The sequence below is a fragment of the Eleutherodactylus coqui genome, chromosome 4 (assembly GCF_035609145.1).
Source record: "Eleutherodactylus coqui strain aEleCoq1 chromosome 4, aEleCoq1.hap1, whole genome shotgun sequence".
Classification (NCBI taxonomy): Eukaryota; Metazoa; Chordata; class Amphibia; order Anura; family Eleutherodactylidae; genus Eleutherodactylus; species Eleutherodactylus coqui.
The window spans coordinates 144,938,362-144,960,073 of NC_089840.1; the positions used below are offsets into that span (position 1 = coordinate 144,938,362).

A 21,712-nucleotide genomic window follows, 5' to 3' on the forward strand; every position below is an offset into this window, starting at 1 on the left:
ACTGGTGGGGCTCACAGCTGGAATCCTCTGCAGGCCTCTGCAAGTGGATCCGCTTACAGCTGGGTGAGCCTGGTCTAAAGTATTCCTGCTGACAGTCCAGGAATTTCCTTGGAGGTTCCTTGGAGGACTTAATGAATTTTAATATTGTCAATCACAGAACGCAAGACGTGAAAGAAGGCTGCTGAGGAGGTTTCATGTTATTGTACATCTGCAGACATGATGCGATTAACAGACTGGTAAGGCTCCTTAACACTAGCGTCCGTAATATCGCTGCGAGAAAATCGCAGCAAAATCGCAGCTTTGTTCAGGCAACTTTTGAGCATCAGTGATGCTTTTTCTTGTGAAAATCGCTGCCGCCCATGATTTTCTCACGCGATGAGATCACGCAAAAGCCAATAAGAGTTTCTAATGTTAAAAGCACATCGCATGAAAATTGCAAGTTTGTGCGTTGCGATAAAAAGGATGCTCCGTTGAGAAACATGAGCTAGAAAAAAAAACGCAGAAACATATGACATGCCGCGATTTTATTTTCATGCCACATCGCAAGAGCGACAACATCGCAAATGGGAATGAAACCATTGAAAATCATCAGTTTTATAATTCTGCATTTTCACTCAAATCGTGCAATTTTATCGCCAGTGTAAAACCACCCTTAGTGTGGAGCAATCAGTGTGCCGGCTACCAACAACGGTGCCTGTAGGGTGCAGCAGTGAGGCAGTGCTCCACCGCAGTGCAGCACTGCAGGTTCTCCGACACATCAGGCGCAAGCAGAATAAAAACGTGCTGCATACATACACCACCCTGCTCCCGGCTGCGCAGCACCCACAGACACCCTGCCTCCCATCATTAAAGTGGTTTTCCCAGAAGTCATGACCGGCTTCACACGGGCAGAAGCATATCTGCATGCACTTGAGGGCTGCGTATTTCTAGAAGGAACAATGGTTTTTGTGCATGCTTCGGCGTATTGTATTGTACCTTTTGTGCCTGCAGAGCATGTTCATTTGCGAAGCAGCAAACAGCTTGAAATGGCTAATGAGTTCCAGATGTGTTCATTGTCCCGCGCAAGTACGCAGTATTTCACGCATCACTTCGCGTATTGCGCATGCATTTGTGCACACACACCCCCCCCCCCCCCCCCATTGTCTTCTATGGGAACCTTTGGTGTGCAAATATGCAGAAAAATACAGCATGTTCTATTTTTTTTTTGCGCGCGACTGAAAATGCACACGCAAAATCTGGAAAGGTGTACAAAGCCATTGATATCAATAGGTTCTATTCTCTGCGTATTGCATACACAAATACATGCATAAATACATCCGTGAATGCATGTGCACACAATATGCAGTGAAAAGAACCCATTTGTTTCAGTGTGTTCTATTTTCGTGCATATTGCGCATGAACATAGCACATATTAAAATTATTTAACTGCTCATTGAAATTGTGAGCATACTTGCAAAAATACACAACATGCGCTTGCAAAAACGCAACACCCATCGCACAAATACGCAAAAGAAATGCACGCATAAATACACTTACACCAGTGTGAAGCCGGCCTTAATATAGCATAGGTGACTGGGGTACTTCACTGCTGCGACCCCCACAAATCAAAAGACAGGGTATAGGGGTAGAAAACCACTTCACCACCTAATGAACAGAGTTCCTTGGCTCAATATCGCACTTGCGCAGGTTTTGTGCGTTTTTGTGTGTGAACTTTATCTGTACTCTTTTGACCGGAGTCAGGGGACAGTCCAATTTTAAACTCAATCTTTTTGAATGCACTTATTCGCATCGGCTATTTTTTTCTCTTACTGGATAAAAATCGCTACATGTTCTGTCTTTTCATGTTCCCTCGGAACGCTCGCCCATTGTTTTCAATAGGACATTAATAGACATCGCACGCCATGTGAAATTAATGAGAAACACTTACGATCCTCTGAAGCACGCACAACACATCTCAGGATCAAAATTGCACGGAGCCGCTGTGAGGTGTTTTTGAATTATCCCGAAACGGCTCTCTGTGGATGGTTGTCTTCTCCTTCTGCAGAAGATTCTGGCTTTGGCTCATATTCCCATACATTGTTATAGGGCTTGTTAAAATGTCTGACATTGAATCCAGGAATGCTGCCTTCCAATAGGTGGCGCTGTAGATGTCTTGTTCCATCTGTTCAAGAACAAATGGCAGCACAGTTTGTGCTTTTGGTAATGGGGTAAGGTGGGTGGTGGCATCTACACCACCTCTTTACAAGTGATTCCTGTTAGCTTCTCAGATGTAATTTCCTACGATCAGTGTAAGGAGGAATGTAGGAAAATCAGAGAGCGGGATCATTCAACCTGGTAGCTGGCTGATCTAGATGGCCCATTAGTTAGGGCACTGTTGTAGCAGTAGGGAGTCTCTGTCATGACAGGTGAAGGGATGGAGGGTCCCGGCAGATGCTTTTCATACACATCAGGTGCCCCAAGAAATCGGTGCAAGCACACACAGTGACTCATCTCACAAGGCTGTGCACGCTCTCCCACAGAGATGAATGAGAGCGTGCACAGCCTCATGGAGAGTCACTGTGTGTGCACAGCCCTAGAAGGGGGACACAGGGAAAATAGAATAACAGCTCCCTGGACCCCATCCCCTCACCCTACAGCTCCATAATGTGGGCACTGCTGGTATTTTATAGATATTGCTGTGTTGCTGATATATATTATAGGTAATCCCAGGTGCCGAACGCTGCCGATATTACTACTATTGTATCTACTCTTATTTTGGAAGACATGAGAAGTCGCCGGGCTCCGCTTACATCGGCGTTGTGGCTTCTGTTATAAACAGAACGTTGTGGCAGAACCATTGTATGATGGGCACTAGTGGTTCCCTGTAGTTTATAATGGGGTTCTGACAAGGTGTTGGTTATTTTGGCATCTTTCATGCAGCGCTCTTTTCCCTGTGAAAGGCAAGGAATCCTCTGAAGCTCAAGTGAGCAGAGCCTTAATTACAACTACAAAATATTGGAATTAAGTGATCTTCTGTTGCAGTAAATCCCAACCACACGTGTGTTACGTGTCCTTGGGTCTCCCAGATCTCCCTGCTCTATAGTACAGCTCCTCAGTGGGTGAGAGGTAACAGAGCGGGTCAGTGCGGACAGTCTTGCTACAGACAGATGACTCATTGACAACAAGCTTTCCCAGCAAGTACGCCACAAGGCAGGACGGGGCGCCGTCACAAGTGACACCAAATGTAAAAAAACAATATGATAAGCAAGGCAGGGATGGTGGATGGTGCAATCCAAGTCACACAAAGTGTAGGAAAGACAGATAAAGATTCTTTTATGTTTCTTTTCAACTTTTCTTTGTGTCTGAATAAAGTCTGGATGGTTCTAATGGCGGGATTCATGTATATGAGGCTTGAGTACGCGGAAACACTTCAGGTCTACAAAATGTTTATTGTGGAAGGGTTGACTCTTTCTGTAGATATTCTTGAGATTAAAGGTTTTTTTCAGGCAGCAGCCGCCAATATACACGAGGGCCGGACTGGAAGCTACTGCTCCGACCCCTGTGTAGTGGTCGGTACTCGTAATTACAGGCGCAGCCGTCATTGAAATCAATGGGAGCTGCGCTTCTAATTGCAGGCTGGGGTCCCATTGATTTCACTCAGAGCTGTGCTTGCAATTTCAACCACCGGCTGTTATACAACGGTCAGAGCAGTACCTCCACTCCAACCTCGATGTATCCTGGTGGCTGCTTCCTAAATAACCCCTTTAAGGGCCCTTTAAGGCTGGGTTCACACAGGGCGGATTTGCCGCGGAAATTCTGTGCGGAATTTCGCCGCGGCAAATCCGCCTGCGGCCGCTAGTCTCGGGATTAGCCAGCCATGTGGATGAGATTTCTCAGAAATCTCGTCCACACAGGACGGCCAATCCGCTGCGGTAAGTCAGGTTTCAGAATATGCAGCATGTCCATTCTTTTTTTTAGAGGACAGCGCGGCCGCAGCGGAAGAGCAAGCGGCCGGGCCGCTTCAAAGCCGCGGACGTGGGGTTTTCCGCGGCGGTTCTCCCGGCGGAAATCTCACGGTTTTTGCTGTGGCCAAACCACGGGATTTCCGTCGGGAATACACCCAGTGTGAACCTAGCCTTATATGGGATAACTGTCAAACACAGAAACACCCGCTAGCTGTCCAAACAATAATGGCTCCTGTGCTTTTACACTGGAGGATCATTGCTCAGTGAATGGAGGTAGAGCAGCCGGGGATTGTTTCACCCACCTCCATTTACAGTAAACAGGCAGTTGGTCATAGATGAGCAACTGCCTGTTTAAACAGGTAGATATCATTTGATTTTTAGACCTAAATAGATTTTAGCTATTCATGAATGAATAGCTAAGGGCTATGTGTCATTGGCTGAGCGCTCAGCCAATAGCTAAGCAGTAGCTGCTATTGGCTGAGCCCTCAGCCAATCTGCACAGCCCTTTCAGGAGGCAGGGATTTTTAAATCCCCGACTGCTGAAAAAGCTTAATAGCAGTGCAGGGGAGCCACCAGGAGGACGCGGCTGAGCGACGGAGAGGTGAGTAAATTTTTTTAAACACTTTTTGCTGATTATCGGGGAAGGGCTTATATTTTAAGCCCTTCCCTGATAATCATTCCGCGGGGCTTGACAAAGCAGTGCTTTCAATAGGATCGGTGAAAACAATGGGATAGAATGCCGCGAGCTTCTGCCACAGCTGTGACTGCTGTGACAGCTGTGGCAGAAGTCCGCGGCATTCTCCCTATGTTTTCGATGGGGCTAGCGCTTCTGCCACTGGCCCCACTGAAACCACTAGCGATATGCCAGTTCTATACTGGCGTCTTTCTTGCGCTGCGAGGCGAGAGTTTTCTCGTGCTCTCGCAGCGCAAGAAAGATAAAATCGCCAGTGAGCGTCAACCCTTAAACAGTTCATTGTCAGGTGGATGCCTGAGATGGACTCCATACAATGGCAGACATCACCTACAGACTGTTTAACTATTCATTTAATGGCTCAGTTTTTTACAGGATGTCCCTGGATGGAATAAGGGCTGTCTGCTGCACTATCTATACAAAGAAGAAAAACCAGTAACCATGACAGATCCACTCATGATCCGCCCTCCGGTAAATGCAGTCATATTAAAAAGAGCCTCTCATCACCTGAGAGCCCCATTAACTACGTTATGGGGGACAGGGGGAGGTATACTCAGCAGCCACAGCGTTCCTGCACTGTGTCCCTGCTCCAGCACAGTGGGGGAGCTGGGAGGGTAGAGTGCTTACTTGTCACAGCAGCACTTACCAGGCTATTTTCCGGAGGGACACATGGAGCCAAGGCCAGAGTATCACAGCAGGCCACCTGGGATTAGTTGTCACATGTGACGCCACCATTCCTACACATACCAGTATGACCATCAGCAGATAAGAAATTTAGCCACAGACAGTTTTTGGTACCACGGGTCTCTAGGAACGGGTAGAGCCTGGCATAAACTTTACTTGAAACTTGAAAACAGACAGTACAAGGCAGTTCAATTGAAGACTTCACAGTGCAGACAAATGACTAGACTTTAGAACTTAGTACCTCCACACAGCTCTCATAAACTCAAAGACGCACATGTGTGAACAGAGATTATTATCTTGCAGTACCTCCATCCAGACTTGGAGACACGTGGGTGTGACAATTAAAGGGTGTGCTTCTATGCGGTGATCCAGACTTCAGACAGCCGCGAAGGAAAATTAGAGGCTTAGGTAGTACCTCTGCACTGGCCTTGACAGAAAGTAGTTACTTACAAATGCTCTCTCACTCTTGAGGCTCACTCCATTACCATCCTATGACTAGTAACACGGGAAATCTCTCCTCTTCCATGCTTCAGTACACGGGAACTGAAAGTGTCCCCATGTACCTGAACCTCCTGAACAGCAACACTCCTGAAGACATGAACTAACTCCCGCTCTCAATCACTCACATTTATACCTTCTCATACCATATGACATGAAAGACTTGATACATTTACATGCAGGCTCTGATTTTATTAACACTTAACCCTTCTAGCGCTGCAGCTGTGCAACACACATATCGGAAATAACAAGACAGGTTTGCACAGTGCATCAAGGTAAGACAAACATGTTTGACAGTTATGGAAGGAACCAGGATGATGAACTAGGTCACTACTCCAGCAGCTTGACTGTTTCTGCGTGCACATCCTTATTTATCTCTATGGGAGGAACAGGGCACCTGGTTGAGTGTAAAACACACTTCCTTGTACACCTCATTCCTCCTTGGACTCCATGTTCCTCCCAGGACTCGCCATTCCCCCATTGACTCTCCCCTCACTTCTTTTACACCTTGTTCCACTCTTGTACACCTTGTTCCCCTCTCGTACAACTTGTTCCCTCTCTGACTCCCCGTTCCACTCTCGTACACCACATTCCTCCTTGGACTTCTCGTTCCCCCTCAGACTCCCAGTTTTCTTCTCGTACACCCTGTCCTTCCTTGGACTTCCCTTCCTCCCATTCCCCCTTGGTCTCCTTGTTCCCCCTCTTTCTCCCGTTCCTCCTCGTACTACCCGTTCCTCCTCGTACTCCCTGTTCCTTTTCGTACTCCCTGTTCCTCCTTGGACTTCCCTTCCTCCCCATTCCCCCTTGGTCTCCCTGTTCCCCCTCTTTCTACCGTTCCTTCTCGTACACCCTGTTGCTCCTCGTACTCCCTGTTCCTCCTCGTACTACCCGTTCCTCCTACTACTACCCGTTCCTCCTCGTACTCCCTGTTCCTCCTTGGACTTCCCTTCCTACCCATTCCCCCTTGGTCTCCGTGTTCTCCCTCTTTCTCCCGTTCCTCCTCGTACTCCCCATTGCTCCTTGTACTCCCTGTTCCTCTTCATACTCCCTGTTCCTCCTCATACTACCCGTTCCTCCTCGTACTCCCTGTTCCTTTTCATACTCCCTGTTCCTCCTTGTACTCCCTGTTCCTCCTCGTACTCCCTGTTCCCCCTCATACTGCCCGTTCCTCCTCATACTCCCCCCACGTACTCCCTGTTTCTCTACGTACTCCTCGTCACTCCTCGGGCTCTCTGTTACCCCTCATATTTCCCATTCCTCCTCGTACTCCATGTTCCCCCACAGAATCCCCATTCCCAAACCTTTGAACCCCATAATGTAGTTCATAGGGATCAAAGGTAACGACAGTGTCCCTTTAACAATGACCTTGCTTGATCAAATAGATACATTGTTCAAATTGATACATTGTATCATTCTTGGAAACACACAATGAATGTACAATCCGTTATTAACTCCTTAACGGCCGCCCATACACCTTTTTACGGTGCTGCATTAGAAGCTGGGCTGTGGGTGCTTGGTTGCTGGATGACAGCCTGGCATCTGCTCAAGCAGCATGGACTAGAAAAACCTCTAATCGCTGCTGTTTAACCCATAGCATTCCATGGTCAATGCGACTGTAGCACGTAAAAGGCTGACAGGAGGGTGGCTCCCTCTCTCACCCATCGGACCCCTGTGATGTGATCACAGGGTACTGATGGGTTGCCATGGCACCCTAAAGCTTCAATATAGCCTCCGGGTTGGTCAGCTATGATGCAGGGGGGCCATGCGGGTGTCATGGCAGTCAGGGACCTTCTGAATGGCTGCAGGGCTGTCTTGGCAGTATGCCTATCAGGCCATCTCTGTGGGGTGGCTTGATAGGCTGCCTGTCAGATCGCAGTGTTATGTAAAGCTATAGCACTACATCATACTGCAAAAGCAATCAAAGCATCACATGTTCTGGATCCCTAGGAGGACTAGGAATAAGAACAATAAAGTTTTCTAGTTATTAAAAAAAAGTAACAAAAGTTCACCCCACCCCCTTTGCCATATTTACAATAGAATAATCTAAACAATAAAACAAAAATACATATTTGGTATTTCTGTGTCCAAAAAAGTCCGATTTATCAAAGTAACACATTATTTACGCCTCATGCTGAACGTCGTCTGAAAAAAAAAATAAAGAATGCCAAAAATGCGCTTTTTTGGTCACCCTGTGTCCAAGAAAAAATGTAATAAAAAGCGACCAAAAAGTCTAATCTATTGAAAAATAGTACCAACGAAAACTACAGGATGTACCGCACAAAATGAGCTCTCACACAAGTATGTCGATAAAAAAATCAAAAAGTTATTGTGCGCAGAAGATGGAGACAGAAAATAATTTTTAAAAATTAAATATGTTTTAAAAAAATACAAGTAGTACAGCAAAAAAATTAACTATATAAGTTTGGTATCGTAGTAATCGTACTGATCCATAAAATAAAGTTATAATGTCATTTTTGTTGCAGTTTGTGCCCCGTAGAAACAAGATGCACCGTAACATAGCGCAATGTTGTTGTTTTTTTCATTTCGCTCCACTTAGAATTTTTTAAAGTTTTTCAGTACATTATATGGTACATTAAATAGCACCATTGAAATACACAACTTGTCCCGCAAAAAACAAGCCCTCATACAGTTAGATCGATGGTTTAAAAAAAGAGTTACAATTATTTAAAAGGGGGAGGAAAAAATGAAAATAGGAAAAAACAAAAAAGCTCCGTCACTAAGGGGTTAATCAGCACCACGGTAGTTTGGCTCTGGTTGTAAAAGCGGAAGTCTTGGGAAATGTCTGTAATAATGGAATCTTGTCACTGTATTATACAAAACACAGAGGATTTAAGTGCTTTTTGAGGCTGTCTGCTTCCTAACACGGATGCCTAAACTTACTGACATAGTTCTGGTTAGCCTAAACTCACAACTCTTTTGGAGTCAACCTTTTTATTTTTGGACCCTTTGAAAATTATTCATCCCTGACATGTAACCATTCTATACAGATGGAGCAATCAGCACACTGTGGTGACTGATATATTCAGTACACTTCGTTAACAGAACACAGATTGTTACAATGTGGCAAAAGTGAATGTTTGTTCACACAGGGGCGGGGTGTCTATGCCTAGTGGGTGGTGATACCTCACTGGGGGCGGAGCTACATCAATAAAAGGGTTAGTGGGGAAAATGCAGGCAGAACAGCGAGCAAATACTGAGAGCCAAACATCACTGGGAGCAGCAAACAGCAGAGACAGGTAACTGCAGGACAAATCTAGTGGGGGGGCTGGGGACCCAGAACCTGGCAGCAGCATCGGGGGGTTCCTTATGTGATGCTGTTAGACACTCTGCATGTCCTGTCCCTGCAGAAGCCACTGCCAGCCGCCCCGTCCTCCTTCCCCCAGACCTGCTCTCTAGACTGCCCCCTGGTGCTCTGCACTACGTGCCAAACAGTCGGGGGCTCATGGCTCCTGCAGCAGATTGACGGATGGAGCGCTGCTGTGTACTTCTGCCTGTTGGATGGTTATTACATGTGCTGATATCTGTAGAGCTTATATTTGAGCACTAGTAGATATTTCTGCCTGCTGACTTCTATGGGCTAGTTCAGTTTACATTATGTAGCAAGATGCAATGCACAAATGTCTTGTGTGAATGAGCCCCTAAGTGCCCCAGCATGCACCCTGCCTGTATGATGGTCGCGCTCCTCTGACACATATGTAACTGTTTCTTCGTCTTTCTTGCTGCAGACCCTCCGGACTCATCATGGAGACAATGCACGAGTTGATCCCTTTTGCTAAAGAGATGCTCAGCCAGAAACCCAACAAGAAGCTGGTGAAGATGTACGTGCTGGGCAGCGTGCTGGCATTCTTTGGGGTGGTCATTGGACTGGTGGAGACCATCTGCAGCCCCTTCTCTGGAGGAGAGGACCCCAATGTAGAGGACATAAAGCATTCTGCTCCATCGCCGGCTCCTGCACACCTGCAAAAAAAAGAGGAGGTGCTGCTGGAGAAGAGCAACCCACAGGTGGTGAGAGGGAGGAGCCTGGCCAACCGCGGGCACGCGTCCTGAGCCCCCCGCCGTCAGCTGACTGTATGAGTGGGTTGCACTGTATGCTGTGAAGATGAGATGCTTTGTATATGGACCTTGTGCAACCTTATGGACTATAACTATTGCTGCCGTGCAGCAGGACTCGTGTACTTTGGATGCGCCACGTGGTGGAGAAATATGTGAACCTGTTATGTTTTATATTAAAGACCTGCATTATATCTTTTAAATAAAATATTCTATTTTACTAGATCCCTGATATCTGCTGCTCTTTCCAATACCGGGGGGCTCATAAGAGCTCTGGGGTAGTTAGTACTAATAAAGTATATTTATGCTTGCTGCATGCTATATTGTCTGAGGTGACCGAACACTTCATGCTGCGCTGCTGCTGGAAATAATCCTGTCCTAGTAATGAGCCTGTGAACTGCAGAATGAAGGCAAACTTAAAGGGGTTTTCCTGCCGGCAACTGCTGTCAGTGCAGGATACTTTAGGGTCGGAGTGGAAGCCAGTATCTAAGCCAATCATGGGCGATACGTCTGCTGAGCTGCTATATCTAAGCTGTTCAGACATATCTACACCAATCACAAGAGATAAATCTCGTGTATCTAAGCTGTGCAGAAGTATCTACGCCGGATCTTGCTTAGATATACGTTTGTATGGCAGATGTATTTAAGCCAGTCATGGGTGATACATCTGCTGAGCTGCTGTATCTAAGCAGATCCTGTGTGGTGATACAGCTGAGCAGATGTATCACACAGGATGGGCTAAGTTACATTAGCTTGGCAGACAGTATCACACATGATAGTTGCCCCAGCAGTAATGGTGACCCACAGTGGTTGCCCCAGCAAAAAAAATGAACGAACACACACGCACGCGCGCGCCCCAGCAGTAAGGGCGACCCCCAGTAGTTGCCCCAGCAGTAAGGGCGACCCCCAGTAGTTGCCCCAGCAGTAAGGGCGACCCCTCAGTAGTTGCCCCAGCAGTAAGGGCGACCCCTCAGTAGTTGCCCCAGCAGTAAGGGCGACCCCTCAGTAGTTGCCCCAGCAGTAAGGGCGACCCCTCAGTAGTTGCCCCAGCAGTAAGGGCGACCCCTCAGTAGTTGCCCCAGCAGTAAGGGCGACCCCTCAATAGTTGCCCCAGCAGTAAGGGCGACCCCTCAATAGTTGCCCCAGCAGTAAGGGCGACCCCTCAATAGTTGCCCCAGCAGTAAGGGCGACCCCTCAATAGTTGCCCCAGCAGTAAGGGCGACCCCTCAATAGTTGCCCCAGCAGTAAGGGCGACCCCTCAATAGTTGCCCCAGCAGTAAGGGCGACCCCTCAATAGTTGCCCCAGCAGTAAGGGCGACCCCTCAATAGTTGCCCCAGCAGTAAGGGCGACCCCTCAATAGTTGCCCCAGCAGTAAGGGCGACCCCTCAATAGTTGCCCCAGCAGTAAGGGCGACCCCTCAATAGTTGCCCCAGCAGTAAGGGCGACCCCTCAATAGTTGCCCCAGCAGTAAGGGCGACCCCTCAATAGTTGCCCCAGCAGTAAGGGCGACCCCTCAATAGTTGCCCCAGCAGTAAGGGCGACCCCTCAATAGTTGCCCCAGCAGTAAGGGCGACCCCTCAATAGTTGCCCCAGCAGTAAGGGCGACCCCTCAATAGTTGCCCCAGCAGTAAGGGCGACCCCTCAATAGTTGCCCCAGCAGTAAGGGCGACCCCTCAGTAGTTGCCCCAGCAGTAAGGGCGACCCCTCAGTAGTTGCCCCAGCAGTAAGGGCGACCCCTCAGTAGTTGCCCCAGCAGTAAGGGCGACCCCTCAGTAGTTGCCCCAGCAGTAAGGGCGACCCCTCAGTAGTTGCCCCAGCAGTAAGGGCGACCCCTCAGTAGTTGCCCCAGCAGTAAGGGCGACCCCTCAATAGTTGCCCCAGCAGTAAGGGCGACCCCTCAATAGTTGCCCCAGCAGTAAGGGCGACCCCCTCAATAGTTGCCCCAGCAGTAAGGGCGACCCCCTCAATAGTTGCCCCAGCAGTAAGGGCGACCCCTCAATAGTTGCCCCAGCAGTAAGGGCGACCCCCCCCCAATAGTTGCCCCAGCACAAAGTGACCCCCCAATAGTTGCCCCAGCACATAGTGACCCCCAATAGTTGCCCCAGCACAAAGTGACCCCCAATAGTTGCCCCAGTAGTCTTACTGACCACCAATAGTTGCCCAAGTAGTCTTACTGACCACCAATAGTTGCCCAAGTAGTCTTACTGACCACCAATAGTTGCACAAGTAGTCTTACTGACCACCAATAGTTGCACAAGTAGTAATAGTGACCCTGTCCATCCGTGGTGGCAGTAATAATGCCCCCCACCCCACATACCTTTCAGCCCTGGTCAGTCGCCAGTGGACACTTCTGGGTCTGTTTCTGCTCCTCACAGTTTGCAGCAGCAGGCAGTCAGCAAGCAAAATCCCAGACCTGAAGGAAACTGCGCATGCGAGAAGAAGCGAGATGAGCGTTCGCGGTCCGACGAGCGCTACTGCGCCTGCCCGACAAGAGAAGACTGAAGAAACTAGGGACAGCTGGATCATCAACATGGGGGGGGGGGCACCCTGTAGGTAGGTATGTAACTTCTGTATGGCTCATTTACAAAGCACACCATATATTACAAAGTGCTTTGTATTGGCCATACAGACGTGCTTACATACACTTGTCACGGCCGGACAACCCCTTTAAGTGGTTTTTGAGGCTCTATTTCCTAACACGATGCCTAAACTTACTGACATAGTTCTGGTTAGCCTAAACTCACAACTCTTTTGGAATCAACTTTTCTTTTGGACCCTTTGAAAATTATTCATCCTTGACATGTAACCATTCTATACAGATGGAGCAATCAGCACACTGTGGTGACTGATATATTCAGTACACTTCGTTAACAGAACACAGATTGTTACAATGTGGCAAAAGTGAATGTTTGTTCACACAGGGGCGGGGTGTCTATGCCTAGTGGGTGGTGATACCCCCCTGGGGGCGGAGCTACATCAATAAAAGGGTTAGTGGGGAAAATGCAGGCAGAACAGCGAGCGAATACTGAGAGCCAAACATCACTGGGAGCAGCAAACAGCAGAGACAGGTAACTGCAGGACAAATCTAGTGGGGGGCTGGGGACCCAGAACCTGGCAGCAGCACCCGGGAGTTCCTTATGTGATGCTGTTAGACACTCTGCATGTCCTGTCCCTGCAGAAGCCACTGCCAGCCGCCCCGTCCTCCTTCCCCCAGACCTGCTCTCTAGACTGCCCCCTGGTGCTCTGCACTACGTGCCAAACAGTCGGGGGCTCATGGCTCCTGCAGCAGATTGACGGATGGAGCGCTGCTGTGTACTTCTGCCTGTTGGATGGTTATTACATGTGCTGATATCTGTAGAGCTTATATTTGAGCACTAGTAGATATTTCTGCCTGCTGACATCTATGGGCTAGTTCAGTTTACATTATGTAGCAAGATGCAATGCACAAATGTCTTGTGTGAATGAGCCCCTAAGTGCCCCAGCATGCACCCTGCTTGTATGATGGTCGCGCTCCTCTGACACATATGTAACTGTTTCTTCGTCTTTCTTGCTGCAGACCCTCCGGACTCATCATGGAGACAATGCACGAGTTGATCCCTTTTGCTAAAGAGATGCTCAGCCAGAAACCCAACAAGAAGCTGGTGAAGATGTACGTGCTGGGCAGCGTGCTGGCATTCTTCGGGGTGGTCATTGGACTGGTGGAGACCATCTGCAGCCCCTTCTCTGGAGGAGAGGACCCCAATGTAGAGGACATAAAGCATTCTGCTCCATCGCCGGCTCCTGCACACCTGCAAAAAAAAGAGGAGGTGCTGCTGGAGAAGAGCAACCCACAGGTGGTGAGAGGGAGGAGCCTGGCCAACCGCGGGCATGCGTCCTGAGCCCCCCGCCATCAGCTGACTGTATGAGTGGGTTGCACTGTATGCTGTGAAGATGTGAGATGCTTTGTATATGGACGTTGTGCAACCTTATGGACTATAACTATTGCTGCCGTGCAGCAGGACTCGTGTACTTTGGATGCGCCACGTGGTGGAGAAATATGTGAACCTGTTATGTTTTATATTAAAGACCTGCATTATATCTTTTAAATAAAATATTCTATTTTACTAGATCCCTGATATCTGCTGCTCTTTCTAATACGGCGGCTCATAAGAGCTCTGGGGTAGTTAGTAATAAAGTATATTCATGCTTGCTGCATGCTATATTGTCTGAGGTGACCAAACACTTCATGCTGCGCTGCTGCTGGAAATAATCCTGTCCTAGTAATGAGCCTGTGAACTGCAGAATGAAGGCAAACTTAAAGGGGTTTTCCTGGCCGCGACTGCTGTCAGTGCAGGATACTTTAGGGTCGGCGTGGAAGCCAGTATCTAAGCCAATCATGGGCGATACGTCTGCTGAGCTGCTATATCTAAGCTGTTCAGACATATGTACGTCAATCTTGGGAGATAAATCTGGTGTATCTAAGCTGTGCAGACATATCTACGCCGGATCTGCTTAGATTTACGTTTGTACAGCAGATGTATCTAAGCCAGTCATGGGTGATACATCTGCTGAGCTGCTGTATCTAAGCAGATCCTGTGTGGTGATACAGCTGAGCAGATGTATCACACAGGATGGGCTAAGATACATCAGCTTGGCAGACAGTATCACACATGATAGTTGCCCCAGCAGTAATGGTGACCCACAGTGGTTGCCCCAGCAAAAAAAAGTGAACCCCTGCCCCCCACACACCCCACAGTTGCCCCAGCAGTAATAGTGACACACACACACAGTTGCCCCAGCAGTAATGGTGACCCCCCAGTAGTTGCCCCAGCAGTAACGGTGACCCCCCCCAACAGTTGCCCCTGCAGTAATGGTGACTCCCCTTCCCCCAACAGTTGCCCCAGCTGTAATGGTGACCCCCCCCCCCCACCAGTTGCCCCAGCTGTAATGGTGAGCCCCCCCCCCCCCCCACCAGTTGCCCCAGCTGTAATGGTGACTTCCCACCAGTTGCCCCAGCTGTAATGGTGACCTCCCAACAGTTGCCCCAGCTGCAATGGTGACCTCCCAACAGTTGCCCCACCAATAATTGCCCCAAGCAGTAAGTGACCTCCAAAAATGGTCACAGCACTAATAGTGACCCCCAATAGTTGCCCCAGCCAGTACAAATACCACAAATTGCCCCAGCAGTAATAGTGACCCCCAATAGTTGCCCAAGCACAAAATAATGACCCCCCAATAACTGCCACAGCAAAAATAGTGACCCCAATAATTGCCCCAGCAATAGTATTGACCCACCACAAATGACCCCCAATAATTGCCCCAGCAGTAACTGACACCCAATAATTGCCCCAGCATAAATAATCACCACTAATAGTTGCCCCAGCAGTAATATTGACCTCCAATAGTTGCCTGAGCACTAATAGTGATCCCCAATAATTGCCCCAGGACTAATGACCCCCAATAATTGCAGCACTAATGGTGACCCCCAATAGTTGCCACAGCACTAATGGTGACCCCCAATAGTTGCCACAGCACTAATGGTGACCCCCAATAGTTGCCGCAGCACTAATGATGACCCCCAATAGTTGCCGCAGCACTAATGGTGACCCCCAATAGTTGCCGCAGCACTAATGGTGACCCCCAATAGTTGCCGCAGCACTAATAGTGACCCACAATAGTTGCCCTAGCACTAATAATGACTACAAAAATTGCCCCAGCAGCAGTAGTGACCCTCAATAGCTGCCCCAGCAGTAATAGTGACCCCCAATAGTAGCCCCAGCAGAAATGGTGACACCACAGTAATTGCCCCACCAGTAATAGTGACCCTCAATAGTTGCTCCAGCAGTAGGAAATATTCTCAATAATTGCCCCAACAGTAATAGTGACCCCCTCCCAATAATTGCCCCAGCATTAATAATGACCCCCAATAACTGCCCCAGCACTAATAGCGCCCCCTAATAGTTGCTCCAGCACTAATAGTGACCCCAATAGTTGCCCCAGCGCAAATAATGACCCCCAATAGTTGCCCCAGCACAAATAATGACCCCCAGTAATTGCCCCAGCAGTAATAGTGCCCCCCAGTAATTGCCCCAGCAGTAGTAGTAACCCACAATAATTGACCCACCACAAATAATCACAACCAATAATTGCCCCAGCAGTAATAATGACCCCCAATAGTTGCCCCAGCAGTAATAGTGACCCCCAATAATTGCCCCAGCACTAATAGTGACCCCCAATAGTTTCCCCAGTAGTAATAGTGACCTCCAATAGTTGCCCCAGTAGTCTTACTGACCACCAATAGTTGCACAAGTAGTAATAGTGAACCCCAATAGTTTCCCAATTAGTAATAGTGACCCCGTCCATTCGTGGTGGCAGTAATAGTACCCCCCCACCCCCACCCCACTAACCCTTCAGCCCTGGTCAGTCGCCAGTGGACACTTCTGGGGCTGTTTCTGCTCCTCACAGTTTGCAACAGCAGGCAGAGAGTCAGTAAGCAAAATCCCAGACCTGAAGGAAACTGCGCATGCGAGAAGAAACGAAATGAGCGTTCACGGCCTGACGAGCGCTACTGCGCCTGCCCGACAAGAGAAGAAGACTGAAGAAACTAGGGACAGCTGGATCATCAACATTGGGGGGGGGGGGGCACCCTGTAGGTAGGTATGTAACTTCTGTATGGCTCATTTACAAAGCACACCGTATATTACAAAGTGCTTTGTATTGGCCATACAGAAGTCTTGGGAAATGTCTGTAATAATGGAATCTTGTCACTGTATTATACACAACACAGAGGATTTAAGTGTTTTTTTGAGGCTGTCTGCTTCCTAACACGATGCCTAAACTTACTGACATAGTTCTGGTTAGCCTAAACGCACAACTCTTTTGGAATCAACTTTTTTTTTGGACCCTTTAAAAATTATTCATCCCTGACATGTAACCATTCTATACAGATGGAGCAATCAGCACACTGTGGTGACTGATATATATATTCAGTACACTTCGTTAACAGAACACAGATTGTTACAATGTGGCAAAAGTGAATGTTTGTTCACACAGGGGCGGGGTGTCTATGCCTAGTGGGTGGTGATACCTCACTGGGGGCGGAGCTACATCAATAAAAGGGTTCGTGGGGAAAATGCAGGCAGAACAGCGAGCGAATACTGAGAGCCAAACATCACTGGGAGCAGCAAACAGCAGAGACAGGTAACTGCAGGACAGATCTAGTGGGGGGCTGGGGACCCAGAACCTGGCAGCAGCACCCGGGAGTTCCTTATGTGATGCTGTTAGACTCTCTGCCCGCCCCGTCCTCCTTCCTCCAGACCTGCTCTCTAGACTGCCCCCTGGTGCTCTGCACTACGTGCCGGACAGTCAGAGGCTCATGGCTCCTGCAGCCGATTAAAGGATGGAGCGCTGCTGTGTACTTCTGCCTGTTGGAGGGTTATCAAATGTGCAGATATCTGTAGGGTTTTATATCTCTCCCCTTGTAGATATTTCTGCCTGCTGACATCTATGGGCTAGTTCAGTTTACATTATGTAGCAAGATGCAATGCACAAATGTCTTGTGTGAATGAGCCCCTAAGTGCCCCAGCATGCACCCTGCTTGTATGATGGTCGCGCTCCTCTGACACATATGTAACTGTTTCTTCGTCTTTCTTGCTGCAGACCCTCCGGACTCATCATGGAGACATTGCACGAGTTGATCCCTTTTGCTAAAGAGATGCTCAGCCAGAAACCCAACAAGAAGCTGGTGAAGATGTACGTGTTGGGCAGCATGCTGGCATTCTTCGGGGTGGTCATTGGACTGGTGGAGACCATCTGCAGCCCCTTCTCTGGAGGAGAGGACCCCAATGTAGAGGACATAAAGCATTCAGCTCCATCGCCAGCCCCTGCACACCTGCAAAAAAAAGAGGAGGTGCTGCTGGAGAAAAGCAACCCACAGGTGGTGAGAGGGAGGAGCCTGGCCAACCGCGGGCATGCGTCCTGAGCCCCCCGCCATCAGCTGACTGTATGAGTGGGTTGCACTGTATGCTGTGAAGATGTGAGATGCTTTGTATATGGACCTTGTGCAACCTTATGGACTATAACTATTGCTGCCGTGCAGCAGGACTCGTGTACTTTGGATGCGCCACGTGGTGGAGAAATATGTGAACCTGTTATGTTTTATATTAAAGACCTGCATTATATCTTTTAAATAAAATCTATTTTACTAGATCCCTGATATCTGCTGCTCTTTCTAATACCGGGGGGCTCATAAGAGCTCTGGGGTAGTTAGTACTAATAAAGTATATTTATGCTTGCTGCATGCTATATTGTCTGAGGTGACCGAACACTTCATGCTGCGCTGCTGCTGGAAGTAATCCTGTCCTAGTAATGAGCCTGTGAACTGCAGAATGAAGGCAAACTTAAAGGGGTTTTCCTGGCCGCGACTGCTGTCAGTGCAGGATAGATACATCAGGGTTGGAGTGGAAGCCACTGCTCCAACCCCTGTGTAGCAGTCAGCACTTGTAATTGCAGCGCTCACTGAAATCAATGGGACCTCAGCCTGCAGTTAAAAGTGCAGCTCCCATTGATCTCAGAGGGCTGCGCCAGCCACTATGCAGGAGTTGGAGCAGCAGCTTCCTCTCTAACCCCAGTGTAGTCTGGCACTGACAGCCAATGCTGCCTGTGAAAACCTGTATCTAAGTAGATGTCTGATATCTAAAATTGCAGAAAATACTAAGGCTTTGCACTTTTAAGCACTCAGTTGTCTTAATCAGCACCACGGCAGTTTGGCTCTGGCTGGAAAAGCGGAAGTCTTGGGAAATGTAATAATGGAATCTTGTCACTGTATTATAGAAAACACTGAGGACTTAGGCTAGGGTCACACAGGGCGGATTTGCCACGGTTTTGCCGCAGCAGATCCGCCCGCGGCCGCTAATCCCGGGATTAGCCAGCCATGTGGATGAGATTTCTCAGAAATCTCATCCACACGGGACGGCTAATCCGCTGCGGTAAATCCGGTTGAAACCGCGGCCGCGGCGGCCGCAGCCGCGGTTTCAAAAGAAGCAGCATGTCCATTCTTTTCTTCATTCCGCTGCGGCCGCGCTCTCCTCTATGGGAGCGCCGGCCGCAGCGCGGCCGGGCCACTTCAAAGCCGCCGCGGCTTAAACTGCGGCGGTTCTCCCGGCGGAAATCTCGCGGTTTTTGCTGCGGCCAAACCGCGAGATTTCCGACGAAAATCCACCCCTTGTGAACCCAGCCTTAAAGGGGTTGTCCCGCGCCGAAACGGGGTTTTTTGTTTTTTGTTTTGCATAGGCCCCCCGTTCAGCGCAGGACAAACCCAAGGTATGTGTTGAAATTTAAAAAAAAAATTTTTACTTACCCGAATCCCCTCTCTGCAACGTCTTCCTTCTTTTCCTCCAAGATGGCCGCCGGGATCTTCGCCCACGATGCACCGCGGGTCTTCTCCCATGGTGCACTGTGGGCTCTGTGCGGTCCCTTGCCGATTCCAGCCTCCTGATTGGCTGGAATCGGCATACGTGACGGGGCGGAGCTACAAGATGACGCGTAGAAGGGGGCCGTGCCCGGACCGACCAGAAGGGAGAAGACCCTTCTGCGCAAGCGCGTCTAATCGGGCGATTAGATGCTGAGATTAGACGGCACCATGGAGACGGGGACGCCAGCGCAGGGAAGGTGAGTATATAACTTCTGTATGGCACATATTTCATGCACGATGTATATTACAAAGTGCATTAATATGGCCATACAGAAGTGTTTAACTTCATCGCGGGACAACCCCTTTAAGTGGTTTTTGATGCTGTCTGCTTCCTAACACGATGCCTAAACTTCCTGCCATAGTTCTGGTTAGCCTAAACTCACAACTCTTTTGGAGTCAACTGTTTTTGTTTTTTTTTGGACTGCTTGAAAATTCTTCATCCCTGACATATAACCATTTTATAGAGCTGGAGCAATCAGTAACATGACAGCACACTGTGGTGACTGTCTATCTAGATCTATCTGTACAGTTAGGTAACATAACTTTTGCTACAGCTTAATGTGTTTACGTTTGTTATATCTGTATCTGCCATTCAACTATGATTATATACAAGACTTCTTCAACATACAATAAGTCCAGTAACAGCCACTGGTTGTACCAAACCTGCCTACAAAATATCAAATGCCCAGAAAAGTCAATACACTAGCAGAAACCGTCTATTGTATACTATTTACAATCAAGATGTTACAGGTGTATATGTAGTTTAAATATAACTTTATTCTACGGGTCATAACAATTATGACTAGAGATGAGCGAACGTACTCGTCCGAGCTTGATACTCGTTCGAGATGCTCGTTACTAGAGACGAGTACCACGCGATGTTCGAGTTACTTTCACTTTCATTTCTGAGACATTAGCGCGCTTTTCTGGCCAATAGAAAGACAGGGAAGGCATTACAACTTCCCCCTGCGACGTTCAACCCCTATACCACCCCCCTGCAGTGAGTGGCTGGCGAGATCAGGTGTCACCCGAGTATATAAATCGGCCCCTCCCGCGGCTCGCCACAGATGCATTCTGACAGAGATCAGGAAAAGTGCTGCTGGTGCCGGAGCTGCTATAGGGAGAGCGTTAGGAGTTATTTTAGGCTTCAAGAACCCCAACGGTCCTTCTTAGGGCCACATCTGACCGTGTGCAGTACTGTTGAGGCTGCTTTTAGCAGTGTTGCACAATTTTATTTTTTTTTGTATATCGGCCGTGCAGAGCATTGCGTCCGCAGTCTACAGTCATTGTACAGAATATAGGGCCAGTACTGGTGAGGAAGGGAAAGAGATATTCAGGCTATATAGGCAGTGGGCTTTTTCCAAAAAATTGATCGCCGTCATCCCGCCAGAGGGAAACAGTATACATAATATTATACGCTGCCTACAGTATCTATCTGCTGAGGGTAGTAGTCCTAATTAATACGCAGCTAAGCGTTACAGCAGGCTTGCGCAAAATTGTTTCCTGGATCTGCTGTCTCTGTTATATGATCGCCGTCATCCCGCCAGAGGGAAACAGTATAAATAGATACTGTAGGCAGCGTATAATATTATGTATACTGTTTCCCTCTGGCGGGATGACGGCGATCATGTAATAGAGACAGCAGATCCAGGAAACAATTTTGCGCAAGCCTGCTGTAACGCTTAGCTGCGTATTAATTAGGACTACTACCCCTAGCAGATAGATACTGTAGGCAGCGTATAATATTATCTGCTGGGGGTAGTAGTCCTAATTAATACGCAGCTAAGCGTTACAGCAGGCTTGCGCAAAATTGTTTCCTGGATCTGCTGTCTCTGTTACATGATCGCCGTCATCCCGCCAGAGGGAAACAGTATACATAATATTATACGCTGCCTACAGTATCTATTTATACTGTTTCCCTCTGGCGGGATGACGGCGATCATATAACAGAGACAGCAGATCCAGGAAACAATTTTGCGCAAGCCTGCTGTAACGCTTAGCTGCGTATTAATTAGGACTACTACCCCTAGCAGATAGATACTGTAGGCAGCGTATAATATTATCTGCTGGGGGTAGTAGTCCTAATTAATACGCAGCTAAGCGTTACAGCAGGCTTGCGCAAAATTGTTTCCTGGATCTGCTGTCTCTGTTACATGATCGCCGTCATCCCGCCAGAGGGAAACAGTATACATAATATTATACGCTGCCTACAGTATCTGCTGGGGGTAGTAGTCGTAATTAATACGCAGCTAAGCGTTACAGCAGGCTTGCGCAAAATTGTTTCCTGGATCTGCTGTCTCTGCTACATGATCGCCGTCATCCCGCCAGAGGGAAACAGTATACATAATATTATACGCTGCCTACAGTATCTA

At 48.3% G+C, this 21,712-nt stretch overlaps 3 protein-coding genes across 3 annotated transcripts; all 3 read left to right on the forward strand.

Annotated features, from left to right (window-relative positions):
• The first annotated feature begins 9,006 nt into the window (after nucleotides 1-9,006).
• On the forward strand, nucleotides 9,007-9,885 carry LOC136626540 (G0/G1 switch protein 2-like). Its single transcript, XM_066601594.1, has 2 exons — nucleotides 9,007-9,074; nucleotides 9,564-9,885. The coding sequence occupies exons 1-2, from the start codon at nucleotides 9,007-9,009 to the stop codon at nucleotides 9,883-9,885; spliced, it is 390 nt and encodes a 129-aa protein (XP_066457691.1).
• Nucleotides 9,886-12,887: 3,002 nt separating this feature from the next.
• On the forward strand, nucleotides 12,888-13,997 carry LOC136624751 (G0/G1 switch protein 2-like). Its single transcript, XM_066598680.1, has 2 exons — nucleotides 12,888-12,957; nucleotides 13,446-13,997. Exons 1-2 carry the CDS (start codon nucleotides 12,890-12,892, stop codon nucleotides 13,765-13,767), a joined length of 390 nt encoding a protein of 129 aa, XP_066454777.1. The 5' UTR covers nucleotides 12,888-12,889; the 3' UTR covers nucleotides 13,768-13,997.
• Nucleotides 13,998-16,974: 2,977 nt separating this feature from the next.
• LOC136624752 (G0/G1 switch protein 2-like) lies at nucleotides 16,975-18,076 on the forward strand. The gene is made up of 2 exons (XM_066598681.1): nucleotides 16,975-17,068; nucleotides 17,528-18,076. Exons 1-2 carry the CDS (start codon nucleotides 17,001-17,003, stop codon nucleotides 17,847-17,849), a joined length of 390 nt encoding a protein of 129 aa, XP_066454778.1. The 5' UTR covers nucleotides 16,975-17,000; the 3' UTR covers nucleotides 17,850-18,076.
• Nucleotides 18,077-21,712: the final 3,636 nt, after the last annotated feature.